Source organism: Rhinolophus sinicus, linkage group LG02, assembly GCF_036562045.2.
Source record: "Rhinolophus sinicus isolate RSC01 linkage group LG02, ASM3656204v1, whole genome shotgun sequence".
In the NCBI taxonomy this organism is placed as follows: Eukaryota; Metazoa; Chordata; class Mammalia; order Chiroptera; family Rhinolophidae; genus Rhinolophus; species Rhinolophus sinicus.
Window position 1 is genome coordinate 178515680 of NC_133752.1, and position 16878 is coordinate 178532557.

At 41.1% G+C, this 16878-nt stretch overlaps 1 protein-coding gene and 1 pseudogene across 1 annotated transcript; one reads left to right on the plus strand and one right to left on the minus strand.

Moving 5' to 3' along the window:
* Positions 1-1564: 1564 nt before the first annotated feature.
* Positions 1565-16209, minus strand: NDUFA12 (NADH:ubiquinone oxidoreductase subunit A12). Its single transcript, XM_019732191.2, has 4 exons — positions 16052-16209; positions 15056-15138; positions 13806-13893; positions 1565-1843 (listed from the first exon to the last, which is right to left on the minus strand). Exons 1-4 carry the CDS (start codon positions 16135-16137, stop codon positions 1663-1665), a joined length of 438 nt encoding a protein of 145 aa, XP_019587750.1. The 5' UTR covers positions 16138-16209; the 3' UTR covers positions 1565-1662.
* LOC141568795 (large ribosomal subunit protein eL39-like) lies at positions 5702-5856 on the plus strand (annotated as a pseudogene).
* Positions 16210-16878: the final 669 nt, after the last annotated feature.

Genomic DNA, 16878 nt, shown 5'->3' on the forward strand with positions numbered 1-16878 from the left:
AAATCGGGTTAAAACCTAAGGTAGCCTGTTGCTTTCGTTACCGGAGACCCGAAGGTTACTTACCAGTCGGAGATTGCGCAGATCAGACATTTCCTAGTTACCACTTCTTTCCACCTGTTCCCTTCCCCTAAAGACCACACCCATTTTTCTCCTACCAGGTGAACGTCCAACATACCTGATCCAGAAAGAACAGCAAGCCAGGACCGAACTTGTAGTTGCTCACTAGCTTCCCTTGCCAGCCTATTCCTAAGGACCTTAGAAAGCAATGTTTTAGGCCTGACAGAAAATGCAGTGAACTGGCAGGGGGGTAGAGCATGTAAAATCTGTCTCTCGCAGGCCCTGCCCTGCAGCGGTCAATCAGCAAACTACAGACAGTTGCCCAAATAGCACATTGAATACAGTATCTCCAGAGGGCACCAAATTCAACCTGATCCAGCTGAGTAAGGGATACTCAGCGATGAGGCTGTGAGAAAACTTTAGTTTTTTATGATTAAGCAAGTTTCAGAAGAACTAGTTTGGTGTTTTCTTTAGCTCAGTAGTTCCCAGCCTTAGCAGCACTGGTCATCAGGTGGTGGTGGTGGGTGGGGGGGGGGGGTAGAACCCTCAGAGATGCTGGTTTAATAACGGGGGCCTCTAGAGATTAAAAATCGCCCTGGGTGACTAATGTGCAATCAAGGACATTCTGTCTCCTTCCAGATATCCCTCACCAACAACCAGGATCCCACTCTATCCCTTACCTTTCATGTAGGAAACCTGAGGTTAGGTAGCTAGGTCATATAATTGCCCAGTTTCCCTCCATGACTTGAGGTTTGGGAAAAGAGGTTCACTCTCTCCCTTAGTTGTCCAGTGCCCTGGAAGCAACTATCCTGCACAATCCTCACATTTTGCTCCCATCACCCTCATATTGTTCTACGGTGGCTACTAACCAGTATCCAAGGAACTTACCCTCAGGGGGGTTATAGATCCTGGCAACCTGATAAGCTGTTTGATTACTGAAGCTGTTAGCTTTCTATCCAGAATACAGAGGGATGTGGCGCTGCCTTTCATCCTACCCAAACACAACCAATTCCAAAAATCCCTCATTTCCCTGCACGTCTTTTGCCTACAACCCATTCTCTGGGACCAATCTGAATATTAAAGTACTGTTGTTGCAACAACAGTAACAACAAATCAGTGACCCTAGTTAACTTAAAGAAATAAGAATACATTGGATGGATCCTGGGACAGTTCACAGATCCAAATAAACTATGAAAGAATCAAAGCTCAGGAAACAGGAAATCTCTGATAACCTTCTCCTTAGAGAGAACTAACATAAAAGCCATCCAGCTCTGATGACTCTTAACTTCTATCTCAAATTCCCACGAGAAAATCTGCTGGGCTCAGCTCAGCTGTAGGTCTTCCCCTATCCATCAGCTATGGTAGTGAGGCAGGGTCATAAAGATGGGGCAAGGAGGACCCAGGAACCAGGCAGCCACCCCAACAGAAGTCTACTTCAGTTACCCTTGTTTGTAAGGTTCTATTTTGCAATTGATAAATGACAAAGGGCAAAAAGACACAAAAGACATCACTTAAACAATTTTAATCAAGTTAACAGTAAGCAGTAAAAGTGCAATTACATGAAAAGCCCCGTATTTTACATGTTTAAATTATTTTCCATTTTCTTTACTTGTAAGGTGTTGAAGGTGGGACCCACTCTTGAATCTTCTTTCTAGTGGTGGAATAAGGTACATATTGTTCTGGAGTGCCACTCACATTGAATTTATGGTTTGTCCAAATGAATTTACGAGCAGTAGGCGGTTTTGTTGTTGGAGGATCATCAGTCATACAGTGAAGCCAACGATGCCTTAAAGAGGGGAAAAAAGACAGTTATGAAGAGACGGTAGCACAGTGGCAGGAGGGTTAAGAGGGCAGCTCTGCAGCTATTTTGTTCATTGAACTCAAATCTTAGCTCCATCACTTACTAGCTCAACTTTTCTATGCCTTCGTTTTTTCATCTGAACATCCTTACTTCTTAAGGATGGTATAAGGATTCAATGATAAAACACCTAGAAAAGTTTCCATGCATAGTAGGTACTCAACAGATGTTAGTTACCGCTATTATCATTACTGTATTTCATCAAATTTAGGACACGGTCAATTTTTAGATGCACCATTATTTTATGTATGTCTCAGAAAGAAAATGCTGCCAACTAAATTATGACACTATTGATTAAAATATGTATCTTAATTTTAGAAATAAAAATGTTTCAAAATCGATGAAATACAGTATTTCTATGAGATGCTAGAAGCTGATTCTGGAGTTTCCGTGTGCTCAGGTTGCTCTGGTTCATGAAGCTATAGTCTGAAACCCAATGCTGAAGAAGAGGGTCTCTGCATTCTGCATGCATCTTAAATTCAAGTCTGTAACACTGGAGAACATACAATTTGTTATATTAAAATTTTTAAATCACAGCCCAAAGTTCACAAGTCTATCAGTTTTAAGTGTTTAAACGTTTAATTTCAAAGGATATCTGCCTTTGAAAGGGAGGTGCCAGAAATCTGGCCTAAAGAACAAAGCTGGTGCTTCCTTGAGGTACACAGAGGAATGTCTCTCTAATGAGAGACAGGAAGAATCAATATCCAAGGGACAAAGGGTAGAAGTGAGCAGGAAGCCAAGATGAGCTTATATGGGAAAGGAAGAGGAGAGAGAATTCACTCGGGATCCCTGACGGCTCGGAGCTCACACGACAGAGATTACACTGAGAAAAAGGGAATAAGGGGACGGGCATAGAACTGCAGCTCCAAGAAAGAAAAAAGATTGCCCAGCTACACAGAAAAGGGCAAGTGGATGAGGTTTCAGTAAAATTAAGACTAAAGTTAGTAAGAAAAATTATGATGCTATGTAAGTACAAGAATATTCGCCAGCAGCTTCCGGAGGCTCAGTTGGTTAGAGCCGAGCTCTCAACAAGATTGCAGGTTCAATTCCGGCATGGGATGGTGGGCTGCGCTCCCTGCAACTAAGATTGAAAACAGCGACTGGACTTGGAGCTGAGCTGCGTCCTCCACAACTAGATTGAAGGACAACGACTTGACTTGGAGCTGATGGACCCTGGGAAAAAACACTGTTTCCCAACATTCCCCTATGAAATTTATTAAAAAAAAAAAAAAATTCGCCAGCAGTAATTTATAGATATAGCTAGGTGACTAAAATCATTAAGTACAGAGATAAAATACTATTGCTGTTGTTATATTTGTGGCTACAGATTATTGTATCATGATCAGCTAACACTGAAGAATGAAGAAGTCTGTACACACTGGGCCGATGTCTCTGTTACGTCCTCCAAAGAAAACAGGGGATTAGTGAAAGTGACCTGGACCCAAACCACCACGACTAACATGAGCTCTGAAGCCGTCAGATGTTGCTGGCGAGACAGGCTCCACTGGCCACTCAAAGGACGGACAGGCTGTCAAAACCCAGGGGCTTGGGCCGGCCGGTGGCTCAGGCGGTTAGAGCTCTGAGCTCCTAACTCCGAAGGCTGCCGGTTCGATTCCCACATGGGCCAGTGGGCTCTCAACCACAAGGTTGCCAGTTTGATTCCTGGAATCCTGGAATGGATGGGGGGCAGCGCCCCCTGCAACTAAGATTGAACTTGGCATCTTGAGCTGAGCTGCCGCTGAGCTACCGGATGGTTCAGTTGGTTGGAGCGCGTCCTCTCAACCACAAGGTTGCCGGTTCAACTCCTCAACTCCCGCAAGGGATGGTGGGCTGTGCCCCCTGCAACTAGCAAGGGCAACTGGACCTGGAGCTGAGCTGCGCCCTCCACAACTAAGACTAAAAGGACAACAACTTGACTTGGAAAAAAAAGTCCTGGAAGTACACACTGTTCCCCAATAAAGTCCTGTTCCCCTTCCCCAATAAAATCTTTAAAAAAGAAAACAAAAACCCAGGGGCTTTATGCAAACTTAAGGCACAGCAGAAATATTTTACTTTGTTGAGTCAGCCTAAGTAAAGAAAAATTTTATTCAAAGAATTGTTGTCATACTCCTGAAGTTTAAAATATTTACAGAACTAAGGTTCAAAGCTTTTCTGTGTCTCTTTCAGTTCCTTAAATGAGGAACTGAAGATCTCACAGAGAAAAAGAAAATGCTCAAGAAAATGAAAAGATTTTTTTTAACCTAAAATCTGACAACGTTTAACCAGTAAGGCTACTAGCAAGACTTGGGATAAGTAAACAATTTATTCTCATTGTGGCAGTGGAAGAACTATAAGAAACAAGAAAACGTTATTATCTGCTAGGCTAATACAACCCTTCTGTTATAATTATTATTAAATAAAGGTTAAATAAGTCATACTTTTTAGATTTCCGTACCAGCGAGATTTTGAAACAGGTTTTCAGCTGGTTCATTTTTATTCCAATTAATGAAAGATGTCAGTGGACTAACAGCAGTGTCTAGAAAACTGTTAGAGCTGGCATTAGTGCCACTGCAATTTTATTACCACTGTTATTATCTTAAAGTGCAAAATATAAAATAACTTAAACTTGATGATAAAGCCAGTGAGACTACAAATAAGAAGACTGGCAGAAAGGCGGAAAGTTATAAATACAAGAGAAACATAATGAAAATGTTAGGCCAGGAGCTTCTAGAAACCGCCCCAGGGCTGGAGAAACCACCTGGAATGTGCTGAATAGAAACCATCTTATCTCAGAACCCATCTTGTCTTGCTCCCGGCTTGAGTGCACCTGCTGGCTCGTATTTTTCTCACAGGAGCCCAGGATCAACAGACCTGAACACTCCTGGACAACGGCATGGGAACCAGGATATGGACCGAGAGGACATGGTCACACCTCGAAACCCTCAGTTGCGATGAACAATGCAACGAAAAGCTCTGAAGCATAGAAGAGTAACAGCCGTGTTTACCTCCCCTTGTAAACCTCCATACCCCTCCTGCTCGGGGAGGTTATGGTCTTTTCTAACCTGACCTCCCACTGCTCAAACACGCCAAATAAATTCTAATACACCAGTTTTGGTCTCCTGTGACTCATTCCTCTAGCTGTGCCTAACAGAAAATACACGATATTTTGGGAAAAATTCAGTAATCAAATATATGAAAGTTGTATCAAAATAACTGGAAACAAAAACATGAAATCAAAATTACAACACAACTCAAATGGAAAGCAGTCCCATAAGTGGTTGATACTATTTTCAGTTGTATAAGAGGAAAAAGTGTATCAAGGAACAGAGAAGGAAAACTTTTCCCCTCTTTGAAAATATACTACTTCACTTTAAGTGCAAAATGAAGGGATTTATTTGTGATGAAAGAATAAAACAGCCTAACAGGAAATTTAAGAAAAATAAAATATATACCATATAAAGATTTTAAAAAATCATTGCAAATGAAAACTGTCTTTAAGATTGGTATTAATAACAAGGATAAAAAAGTTTAATTTTGCCTTTCAGAAAATTCTCAGAAATAAAACATTACCAAATAACAATGAACAACAAAAACACAGGCAGTTTCGAATCTTTCTTCTCCTTGGATAATATACATTATTAATTTTGGGAATCAAGGCTGGTTTCTGGCCATAATGTTCATGTTTCAGATGTTTTCACTTAACATCACTAGCCTAGAGATACCGCAGATTTTTCAGTTTTTCAAAAAATAAATGTAAGCTCTCTTTTTTGCTGCCATTGTAGGGCGTGCGGTTGACTCTTCCTCGCCATGTCCTCTCACAAGACTTTCAGGATGGAGTGGTTCCTGGCCAAGAAACAAAAGCAGGATCGGCCCATTCCCCAATGGATTCAAATGAAAACCACTAATAAAATCAGGTACAACTCCAAGAAGAGAACTGGAGTAGAACGAAGCTGGGTCCATAAGAAATCGCAAAGGGATGGCACCACATACTTATGCTGTGTCGGGGTTGCTTGGATCTTAACCATGGCACTGCAAGTTGGGTGTGTTTTACTGGGAAATTATGGGAAAAATGAGTTTTCTCTTAATGTGTTTCTGCACTAGTAGGTTGGTTCAGTGATAAATATGCGACGCCTTCTATAAAAAAAAAGAAAGACTAAAGAAAGAGTCCTGATTTTTTTTTTAAGTAAAAATATTCATCATACTAAAACTATTATGACTCTATTCCACTTTAGTTTATGAAATATTCTCACACATATCACTTAGTCACTTATTTAATAGTCCATATTTAAAAACTGAGAAAACAGAATTAAAATGACTTTCACAAGGTCCCATAGCACAGATATTACAGAGCTGAGGCTTGAACACAGCTTCTCAATTGCTGAAGATAACCCTTGGTCAGAAATTAAAATTACAATCAACAGATGAAAACAGGGTTAGGATTATGACAGTAGCTAAGTATCTGCCCAAATCCTGAGAGCCAATCTAACCCCAGGATAGGATTTAACAAATTTAAAAAACAAAGATAGTTCATTACAAGATAGCCAACTCAAACTTTGTTAGCTCAGTAACTATAATTTTTAATGAAATGCAATTCGAATCAAAATCCCAGTAGGGTTTGGCAATTATAACTCTAAGGATCAGCTGAAAGTCTAAGAAAATTATTTTGTAAACTCACAACAATCAGGAAGGCTGACATTACCAGGCAGTAAAGTCTCAAACATTAGAATGGTAGTAAGTACAATAATAAAACAGACTATTAAAACACCACCTGTCCCATAATAAAACAGAAAAACTGAGTATGATTATGTACACAAACAACTACATAAAAAATTATGTGAAAGGAAATATGCCAAATGTTGACAGTGGTTGTCTCTTAAGGGGCTACGTAGATTATCCTTGACCCCTGCCAGATTCTCTAAACTTCTCTGATCCTTTCATTTTTGTCAAGAACAGATTCCACTTAGATTTAATGACGTTCATCTTGCCAAATCAACAGGAGACTGCTCTGTCCTTATCTTATTCAACCTCGTGGCAACAGTTACAGCTAGCCTTCCCATGTTGAAATGCTACTCTCTCTTGCCTTTCCTTTTACCTTGTTAGCGACTTCTCACTCTTCTTTGCTGTCCTCTATCCTGAGCTCCACATTCATATATCGTTGTTTACTTAACGTATCTATTCACTTGGATTTTCGACAGGTATCTCAAACTCACTACATCCAAAAAAGAGGCTTGATTCCAATCCTTCACACCCCGCAACGTACCCTTCTCCCAGTCTTCCCATCTGAACGAACGATACCACCAGATAATTATCCAAACCTATGAATTATCCTTGATTCCTCTCTATCATTTCTGAGTAATACCCCCACCTGCCACCTTGTTTCTCTACAAAAGCTTCTAGAACTTATGCCAATTGAAAAAAAGCTTGCCACAATAATGCTAAGGGTATAAATAAATTAACATTACAAGAGCAAAAATATCTGTTAACTTCACCATGGCACTGGAAAAATCTTCGAGGACAAAGTTATTTTGTGTTAAAAAAGGAAACCTTTTAACATACACTACTATTTTACAAAGAATGTATTTGTTACTTGAGTAATTTAATCATTAATTGTAAAAAGAAAAATCAATATATAAGGAGGAGAGACTGATGTACTACATGGAGGAAGAAGACAAGTTATCTTACCTAGAAATGAACAGAAGGTGCCACCCAGTGGGGAAAAAAGTAAATACACAGAGAAAAATCTAGCCAAGCCATGATTTTTTAAAACTTGGTTCAAAGGATTTCAGAGTTCCAATACTTCAAACCACAAAAAGGCATCTTTGTTTCTCCGGATGTAATCAAAAACAATAATTTTATACTATTATGCATAAAATAGCCCAAACTTTCTACCTTTTTACCAACAATATTTTACTTGGTCAAATTTCATGTAGACATTTATTACTTATTTGGGTTACTACAATAAAAATGAAAATAAAGACTTTTGTGTGTTACTGTATAGATGGGGCCAATTAGGTAACTTAAAGGTAAGATTAAGGGCAATCAAAAGTGGTATTTAGCAGGTATTTGCAACAAACTGAAATACTCCTGAGTATTCTATTCAATCAAGTTAAACTAATATAAATTCCTGAGGGAATTAAAAATCTCATCACTGATCCCATTAAGTACTATAAAACTTAGATAAGAAAATGAAGGTGCTGTAACAAAGAAAACTGACAGTTATAGCACAGTATTAGTCTACCAGCTAGTAGTCATTAAGTGACGATAACTCCAAGGGAGCAGACACCATAGTTTGCTCACTACTATGAATGTGGATACACATTGGTGCCTCACATGCAGTGTGATGCTCAATAAATATTTGCTGAATGATACCCTTTTGTAAGCTGAGTGCTGTGTTAGGTTCTAGGCAATAAGTTTTTTATTTTCAAGGTATGTGTAGCTCCACTGCCCGGCCCAGACTTCTGTACCTCCATGCACATCTTTTGTTCATCTATTGGTAGACCTAGCAGCCTTATGGCTGCTGACAGATTCAAAGAAATGAAGGCCTATATACAAGACAGATCAAATGAACTCATTTCCCACAGGATTTCTAAGGTTCCCACAAGATTAGGGAACACTGAGTGAATCACAGAAGTTCATTAAAGATATTCCCTGATTCTACCCTAAACACTGATGCTTCTGGAGGAACTCCTTCTCTAGGTGAGATTGTGCAGCTACTGAGCAGACTCACAGACTATCCCACCCTTGGCATCAGGTGACTCAGAAGGGCCGAGGACGGGAACCACCGCTCGCCAGCTGGGCAGCAGCAGGTGTCCCTCTCACCGGAGTCTTTGCAGCAGTTCATGCAGATGACAGCTCACCCAGCCATCCAGGAGTGATTTTCTTGGACTCCTTAAATGACACAGCACAGGCTCCAGGGAGACGGGCGCGACCTCAGGCAGTGCAGGAGCTGCCCAACTTAGAAGCTTCATGCCGCACAGGAGCTCACATCTCTAGTAACAGCTCCTGAGGCACAGCTTCAGGATTCCCTCCCCCACAGGCACACGCCAGTTCTAGGAAGGAGCAGCAACCCAGGGAAGCCCACACATAGCTAACTCAGCAGGCAGTTCTAATTCCTCTCAGTCCAAATGCAATTGACCAATCAAGGAGCAATTGAATTGAGCAATATGGTTGGTACAATCTAATGTGATTTCCGGGGTAACAGAGTATTTAACTGAAGGTCAGAGTCTTGTAACGCTTTACCATAATTTATGAAGTTCAGCTGTACCCTACACCAGGTGAAATCACACTGACGCCCTCTCTCCAGCACCAGCCTCTACCCTGACCTTCAGGTGAACAAAGAAGCACTCCTGATTTCCAATTCCGCTTCCCGCCCCCGTCCCCATCCTACCCTGTCTTCCTCATCTCAGTAAACATACCACTAAGTAGTTCAGGCCAAAACTCTTGACGTCATCCTTGACTCCTTTTTCTCTCAAAGCCCGATCTGTCAGCAGATCCTGTTCCCTCCATCTTACTCAGAAGGCACCCCTGTGGTAGGCAGCCTCTACCACGGCCTCCACGACCACGGAGGACTATTTGTGTAGTTGTCTAGGCCGGAGATAAGGTGTTAGTGATGCAGGTTGTGAGATTTGGGATTGTATCATTATCTGTTACTATTACTGTGTAACAGATTATCCCCAATTTAGTTTAAAACAGTAAACATTGTCTCACAATTTCTGTGGGTAAGGAATTTGAGTGCAGCTTAGCTGGATGCCACCGGCTTAGGGTGTCTCACAAGGTTACAATCAAGGTATCATCTGGGGCTGCAGTCATTTCAAGGTTTGCCTTGGGAAGGGCCCACTGCCAAACTCACTCACAAGGCTGTAGACAGACCTCAGATTTGCTTTCAATCTCACTCACGTGGGCCTCTCACAAGGCCACCTCGTAACATGGCAGCTGGCTTCCTCAGAGCAGGCAATCTGAGAGTGAATGAAAGAGAACATGCAAGAGGGAAGCCAGTTTTTTTAAATCTAGTCTCACAAGTCATTAGCCTACTTCCACTTAGCTCCCTTCCTCTATTCACAGCAACCACAAAGATGCTTTGAAAATATCGGAGTCCAAAAACCACGAGGTGGGGCCCAGCAAGCCAGGCCTGTGTGCTTGGCGTTGGGTGGGGAGCTGGGGAGGAGGGGTGCTGCAGCAGCCCAGTAAGGTGTCAGGGCCTTCCGGGGAGACGAGGGTGTCCACACAGTGAGGATGCTGACAGGTGCAGGGTGTCGGAGGCAAAGTGGGGTAAGGAGGAAGTCCAGCGAGGAAGGCAGGGAGGCAGCCATGGGAACTTAGTTACATACAGTGGAATTGATCAAATAAGTAACTATATTAAGGAAAAAATAATACAAATATGGAAAGGGAGAAAACTAGAATGTAACCAGTGTTGGACTGGAATGAGTGGCATTGCCATGAAACTATAGTTTTCAATATACATACAGAAAAAGACATAATAGAAATGGACACACACACGGTTATTACATATATTCCCTGGCTTGTCCACTGAGAGGGCCTGGGAGCAGTGACCCCCCATTACAATGAGCAATTGCGTACACTCAGATCTTAGTTTTTAAATACCATTCTCCACTAGAAAACAGCAGGAAGAAAACCAAACAAACACAGGGCTCCTCACAGAAATGGCTGTTTCCATGGGTGGGGCAGAGAAAATATAAGATGAACCTGCAACATCTTTTGTCAGAAAGCAAAAAGGTGCTCTAAGAATGATGGAGACATTTCCAAAGGACTCCAAATGCAGCGAAATGGGTTGAATGGGTTCCCACTAGTCCAAGTGAGTTCAACGTGATCAATAAAAGAACCAGTATGGTAACTTACTATAACCCACTGACTAAAATAAGAGTTCGTACTGATATAACTAAATGAATAAATTGAAAGTTTGATGAGCAATGAGATATATAACCTCAAAGTATCTCCCCACAAAAACGCTAATTAATTGCAAAGAGAAAATAAGTAACTTCAGAGTGGAGAAACCCGCAGACTGATAAAGTGACAGAAGTGTAATGGGACAAATTTAACAGAAGGCAACAAGAACCTCACATTGCTTCTGTGACATTTCTGCCAAAGATGCAAAGCCTGAATCTAGTCATAGGGAAACACTGGACGAACCCACATTGAGGGATGTTCTACAACATAACTGGCCTGTAATTTTCAAAAGTGTCAAGGTCATAAAAATCTAGGAAAGCTGAGGAACCAATCCAGTGTGTAAGAGCCTAGAGAAATGAGATGCACATAAAATACATGATAGATCTTACTGTAAAAGACATTGTGGGACAATTGATGAAATTTCAACGGGGTCTAAAGATTAGACAGTAGTGGTATATCATCAGTAATTTCCTAACTTTGAAATGATTCAAATACTTGTAACTTTTCAGAAAGTTTGGGATTATTTCCAATTTAAAAACAACAACTGTAAAACAGATTATATCCTACCTTACTTTCCAATGACTTTGGAAGAAATTTAGGAAAAAAGCCTAAGTGTTTACATGACTTATGAGATCTACATGATCTGGGCCCCACGTATTTCTCCTACCTCATTTCCTAACATTTTCCCCTCACTCATTCCATTTCAGGCAAACTGGCCATAAGGCCGTTCTTTGATACAAGCGACACATCTCAAACACACAGGGCTCTTGCACCTGTGGTTCCGGCCGCCCGGAGCTCTTCATTCCCCACCCCACTCCTCCTCCCTCTCCTCTTCAAATGGTATTTCCTCAAAGAAGTCGTTCCTCACCCCAGTATAAAAACAGCCCCCTGACCCACCCATGCTCTGTGTCTTTATGAATGCCACCTTCATATTATCTGCCTGTGTTTATTGTCGCCTAAAATATAGAACATATTTGTTTTTCTACTTCTTCCCATAAGAGCAACAACTGTGTTTTATTCACTGTTGTATCCTCTGTGCCTACAATAGTTCTAAGCACCTGGTAAAAACACAAAAAATAGTTATTTGAATGAATAAAGATATAAATTGCATTTGTTATTCATTACTCTATGTGTAAGATAATACTTGGATCTCTAATTGAAGATAAATCAACTCAGTTCAAATTTATTCGTGAGTCAATCCAAAGGTAAGAATCCAGATTTAGAATTGTACAATGTAGGACAGCAAAAGGGATTCTGAGAAACAAACAGCCGAGCTTGTCCATCCTCACCTCTCCCTACAATGACTGGTCACAGGCCTTCAAGCTTCCCTTTCACACAAGAGTCAGTAAAGGTGCTCAGCCCTCAGGAGGCTCCACTCCACGGATAAATTCAGCTCTGAATCTTCAGCGGCCCTCAGGCACCTGCCAGAGTGATGTCTTCCACAACTTTCAGCTTCATTTTCATGTGGTGTCAGATTATATAAAAGGATTTGCTGGGCTGAATAGTACTTGTATCTTTTCCGATTTTTTACTATTTTATAATTTTAAATGTTTCATCTCTCATAATTTAAGTCAGTTCCCTCCCCCACCCCCCATTCCTCCATCTCCCAAAATACAGACCCTGAGCACCGATGTTAGATGACTTCTTTGAAGGAGATAGATTTTAATATGAACAAGACAGCCCACCAGCCTTCCACATCTTCCCAGGACCAATTCCACTCCTCCGAAAAAACAATCAACTAAACAAATAAAAACTAGGACACTTCACCTCCTAAAGCCAACATTCTGCTTTGAGACCTTGGTCTCAAATTGTGCCCCTGACATACAGAATGCCTCTTCTGAGAAGGTAGATACACTAAACCTAAAATCACAGTTCCTCAGAGCTTAACAGAACCATAGGTTATTATTTCCCATTAAAAAGAACACAAAATCCAGCCTCAAATGTACCATCAGTGCTGCTGAAAGCCAAGGAATTTTATTTAAGACAAAATCCAGTATCATGTTTTCAAACTACAACACTCCTAATTAATCCAGTAGTTATATCAGACGCTGAAAACTGGCTGTAGATGAAATCTCACAAACACGTTTGCTTAGCTTACACAAATGGTATTATTATCAGCAATCTATAGAATAGCTATCAGTATTTTGCTTTGAAACATTTTATATAAAATTGGTAATTCAAGTAACAGCTTTTAGGATTTAATTTTAAAATGGATATATTATAAAATCATAGTTTTTAGAGATCCAAGAAATTTGGGGGCTCTCATTTCACAGGTGAGAAAAACTAAGCCCCAGAGAGATTACGGAACGTGCTTAAGGTCAAACGGCCAAATAAGATCAGAACCAGAGCCCTTTTTGCCTTTCCCTTCACCCACAGCCAAATGGTACTGTGACACAGTGTTTTCCCCCCAAAGACAGCCATACCCCTATATATCACAACATATAATGTGATGATGACAAATCTCCATCAAGAAATAGGGTCTAGGTCTGTCTCATTAAATGTGGGCAGTTTTCTAATTGCCTCAACCAATGGGAAATGGAATGCGGAACTGATACTGGATGATTTCCAAGACTAAGTCAGACAAAGTTCTTTCTCTCTCTCTCTCTCAGAGCACTTTCCAGAGGAAGCCCAGGCTACAAGAGGGTATTCCAACCCAATGCCCCAGCTGCGCCCCAGCTAGCTGACAGCCAGCATCAAATGCCAGATATCAAGTGAACAAGTCTTCAGATGATTCCAGTATTCAGCCTTTGAATCTTTCACTGAGGCCTGACATCCTGGAGCACAGACAAGCCACCCTGAGTGTGTTTTGTCTGAACTCTTGACCCAGAAAAACTATGAGAGATAAACACTACTGTTGTTTTAGGGTAACTTGTTACACAGTCATTATGACTGGGAAAGATGCGTTCAGAACACCACTGACTACCTTATAAATAGATGTTCAACAAATATTTGTGTAATGAAACAAATATTGACCAGCCAAATAAAAAAAAATGTTGACTTAGCTTACCATTCAGGGGGCACCATGCTTCCATCCACATCCCAGAATGTGTTTCTGCCATTCATTTCAGTAGTATATACAACCCACCGATGACGGCCTGGGTAGAAAGATTAACATTTAGAAAGATGTGGAGAAAATAAACACCACTTTTAAAAAAGCACAATTGCATAATATCAAAGAAGACAACCCTTTTATTAAGATAAGACTTTAATGTGCTTTTACTTAAGAGAAATGTTAGAGGAACAGTACCCTGGGTATATTAGTGAGAGCAAGCTCCAAGAAATGTATGGCAAGCTTTATCAACATCCTGGTGGCTGCCACACAACTCACTCTGTGGGTGGGGCTCAGGCCTTTCCCACAGTGGTGAATCCTTGCTTCTCCCTCAGCCCACCTGCCAAGGGAGGGGCGAGGAGGGTAGATGAATATATTCCCCGCCAGTCAGGGTATTCAGGAGAGAAAGTGCTCCTCCTGTGACTGGGGCAGGAGAAATGTATTCACAGCAGTCATACTTGAGTTATATGTTTCCATATAAATATTTTTAAACGACCACCAGAAAACCTTTGGGAAATTGGTGATGATACATAGTAAGCAAATATTATCAATGACAGTTATACAGATTTCAGTCAGGATTTACTTCTTCTATTAGAGAATAAGTAACTAAAAGTAAACTATCATCTAAGGAGGCAAAGGAACATGAAGACAGACGGAGGAAACCTTGGGAAAGGCTGCATTGAGTTAGACCATGATGGAGCTGAGCCTTAACAATCTCACTATACGTGTATTAAAATTTTAAATATGCATATTCAGACTCAGCAATTCCACTTCCAGAAATTTACTCTTGGAATATTCAAACAAATAAATGTGGATATAGTTACAGGCAAGTTCACTGCATTGTTTCTAACAGCAAAAAGTTGAAGGCCATCTAAATGTCTATCACTAGTGACGTGGTTGAAAAAGGAATGATTCTTCCATACGGTGGAATACTTTGTTGCTATTTTAAAAAATTGAATACGAAAACACAAATATCCAAACAAAAAAGAATGCTGCAGATACATCCAACTTATTCATATGGAAAAATGGTCCATTATTTTCAGTAAAAATATTTCAATTTACAAACATCATAACAAAATCTCATTAAATAAAAAAGTATATGTAGGTTTATACATTCATCGAAGAAGCTCCTTGTATATTACGGAAAACAGTCAAATCAAGTCTCAATCTCACTCCCATTATTCATACCCCAAACACACTGCACTCACCAAAAAACTGCTTGTTGTCTTCATAGTATTTGTTTCCATGTTTGTCTTCCCCCACTAATGTACCAACCCTCACATCATTTGTCCTGTGAATATCCAAAAGAAAACAGACATTTTAGAATGATTCTTTGTTCAAAACACAACGTAAACAAAGTGACAATATCAGCTTTCAGAAATAAAGGCTGCTGCTTCAAGGAGAAAAATGAGAAGATGCTTAGTAATGGTCACCAGACGTACACTTCTAGCCTTCATCTCCAGGCTCACACCACCCACTATCGAAGAGTCAGCTTTCAAGTACGAGCTCTAGAATACCTGCTCACCTTGTCACCAGGACCAAGTAGGCAGCGCAAGATAAATGGATCCAACTGATATACTTAAATTACAGTAAACATACGGATGTAGTATCTTCAAATTACAAGACTACTGTTATCAACTATCCCCAGTCCATGAGGCACTGGAGTTAGCAAAAACCTTCAGGAAACCACGAAGCCAAATTATTTCATCTCAAAATGATACGAGTGCCCTGGCTTTCCCTCGACTCTTGGTCTCCAATTCGGCTTCCGCGGACGATGCTGCTCGTCTGATTCAACAAATGTCAGGACTAGTAGGGACCATTATGATCACCTTGTTCAACGCCTTGCTGTACAAGGAGTTAACTGAAGGCCAGTAACGGGAAAAAAACATTCCAAGGTCACACACTGAGTGTTTGGTAATGCTCATTACTCTCCGGGAAGCAAGGCAGGCAGGGTAGGGGCGCGTGCAGCCCAGATGCCCTTGTCTCAATATCACAGCTCTGTCTCTAGAGCTGGCTTTGGTCTTGTTTCTGGGAGAACCCTGGACTGAGACTTCGGCCTGGGGAAAGAATGGCAGAGACTGGGCCGGTTGTCCTTGACCAGAGCTGCGATTTCCCCAAGGTGACCCCAAGCCCGCACCCCTTTCCAAGAACCCAGCCAGCGCAAATCCAGCCCAGAGGCCAAGAGCATGGCTCTGGCCACCTACCTGAAGAAAATTCGTAGATAGCCTCGGAGGCCGCCGTGGCCGCTGACCTGCTGCAGCCCGCGCTTCAGAACCTGCAACAACTCCATCTTCTTCCGCAGGCCCGGCCTCCCGGGTGCGCCGCTGAAAACGCACCGGGAGGAAACACTCTGCGGCAGGCAGCGGAGGTTCCCACCGGCGCGTGCGCGATACGCGGTGGTTCTGCGCGTGCGCAGAGCTGGAGCTTCCCCTGAGCGGCCACTTTCCTAGGAGCACGTGGTGGAAAACTCACCTAGACTAGGCTTCCCCAGGTGAAGGTTCCTCCTTTGGGGACCTGTTTCCTCATCTCAAATGACTGGCGGAGACTACTTCAAAATTCTTTGGAAACAAGATAGTAGTAAGGAATTTAATATTGAGCACATAATGATATTGCATAACCAGTGCTGTGTAGGTAGGGGAGCGAGGAAGAATATTAAGTATCTGCTCTCAAAGATTTGGTGCTTTAGTTGCAAGGTTAAAATTCAAAATTTAAACATTTAAAATTAGAAAATTTCTGCATATTTTAAATTTTAAATAAAGGATATGAATGAACATTATTTCTAATTTTCCAGTGGTTATTTTATGATTTTAAATAATACGCTTTAAAACCTATTTTCCTTGACCCATCAATTTGGAACATTCTCTCTTGATTCTCAACTATTTGAGATGAGAAATTTAACACACTTCCTTCACCTCTTCTCATCCTGTGCTCTTCTAGGCTCCAGTCACCATATCATTTCTTTAAAAGGTCAAGGTTTGTAAGATTTACATTCGATTCATAACTTCAAGTTTCCATAATTGTTTAAGAGTTT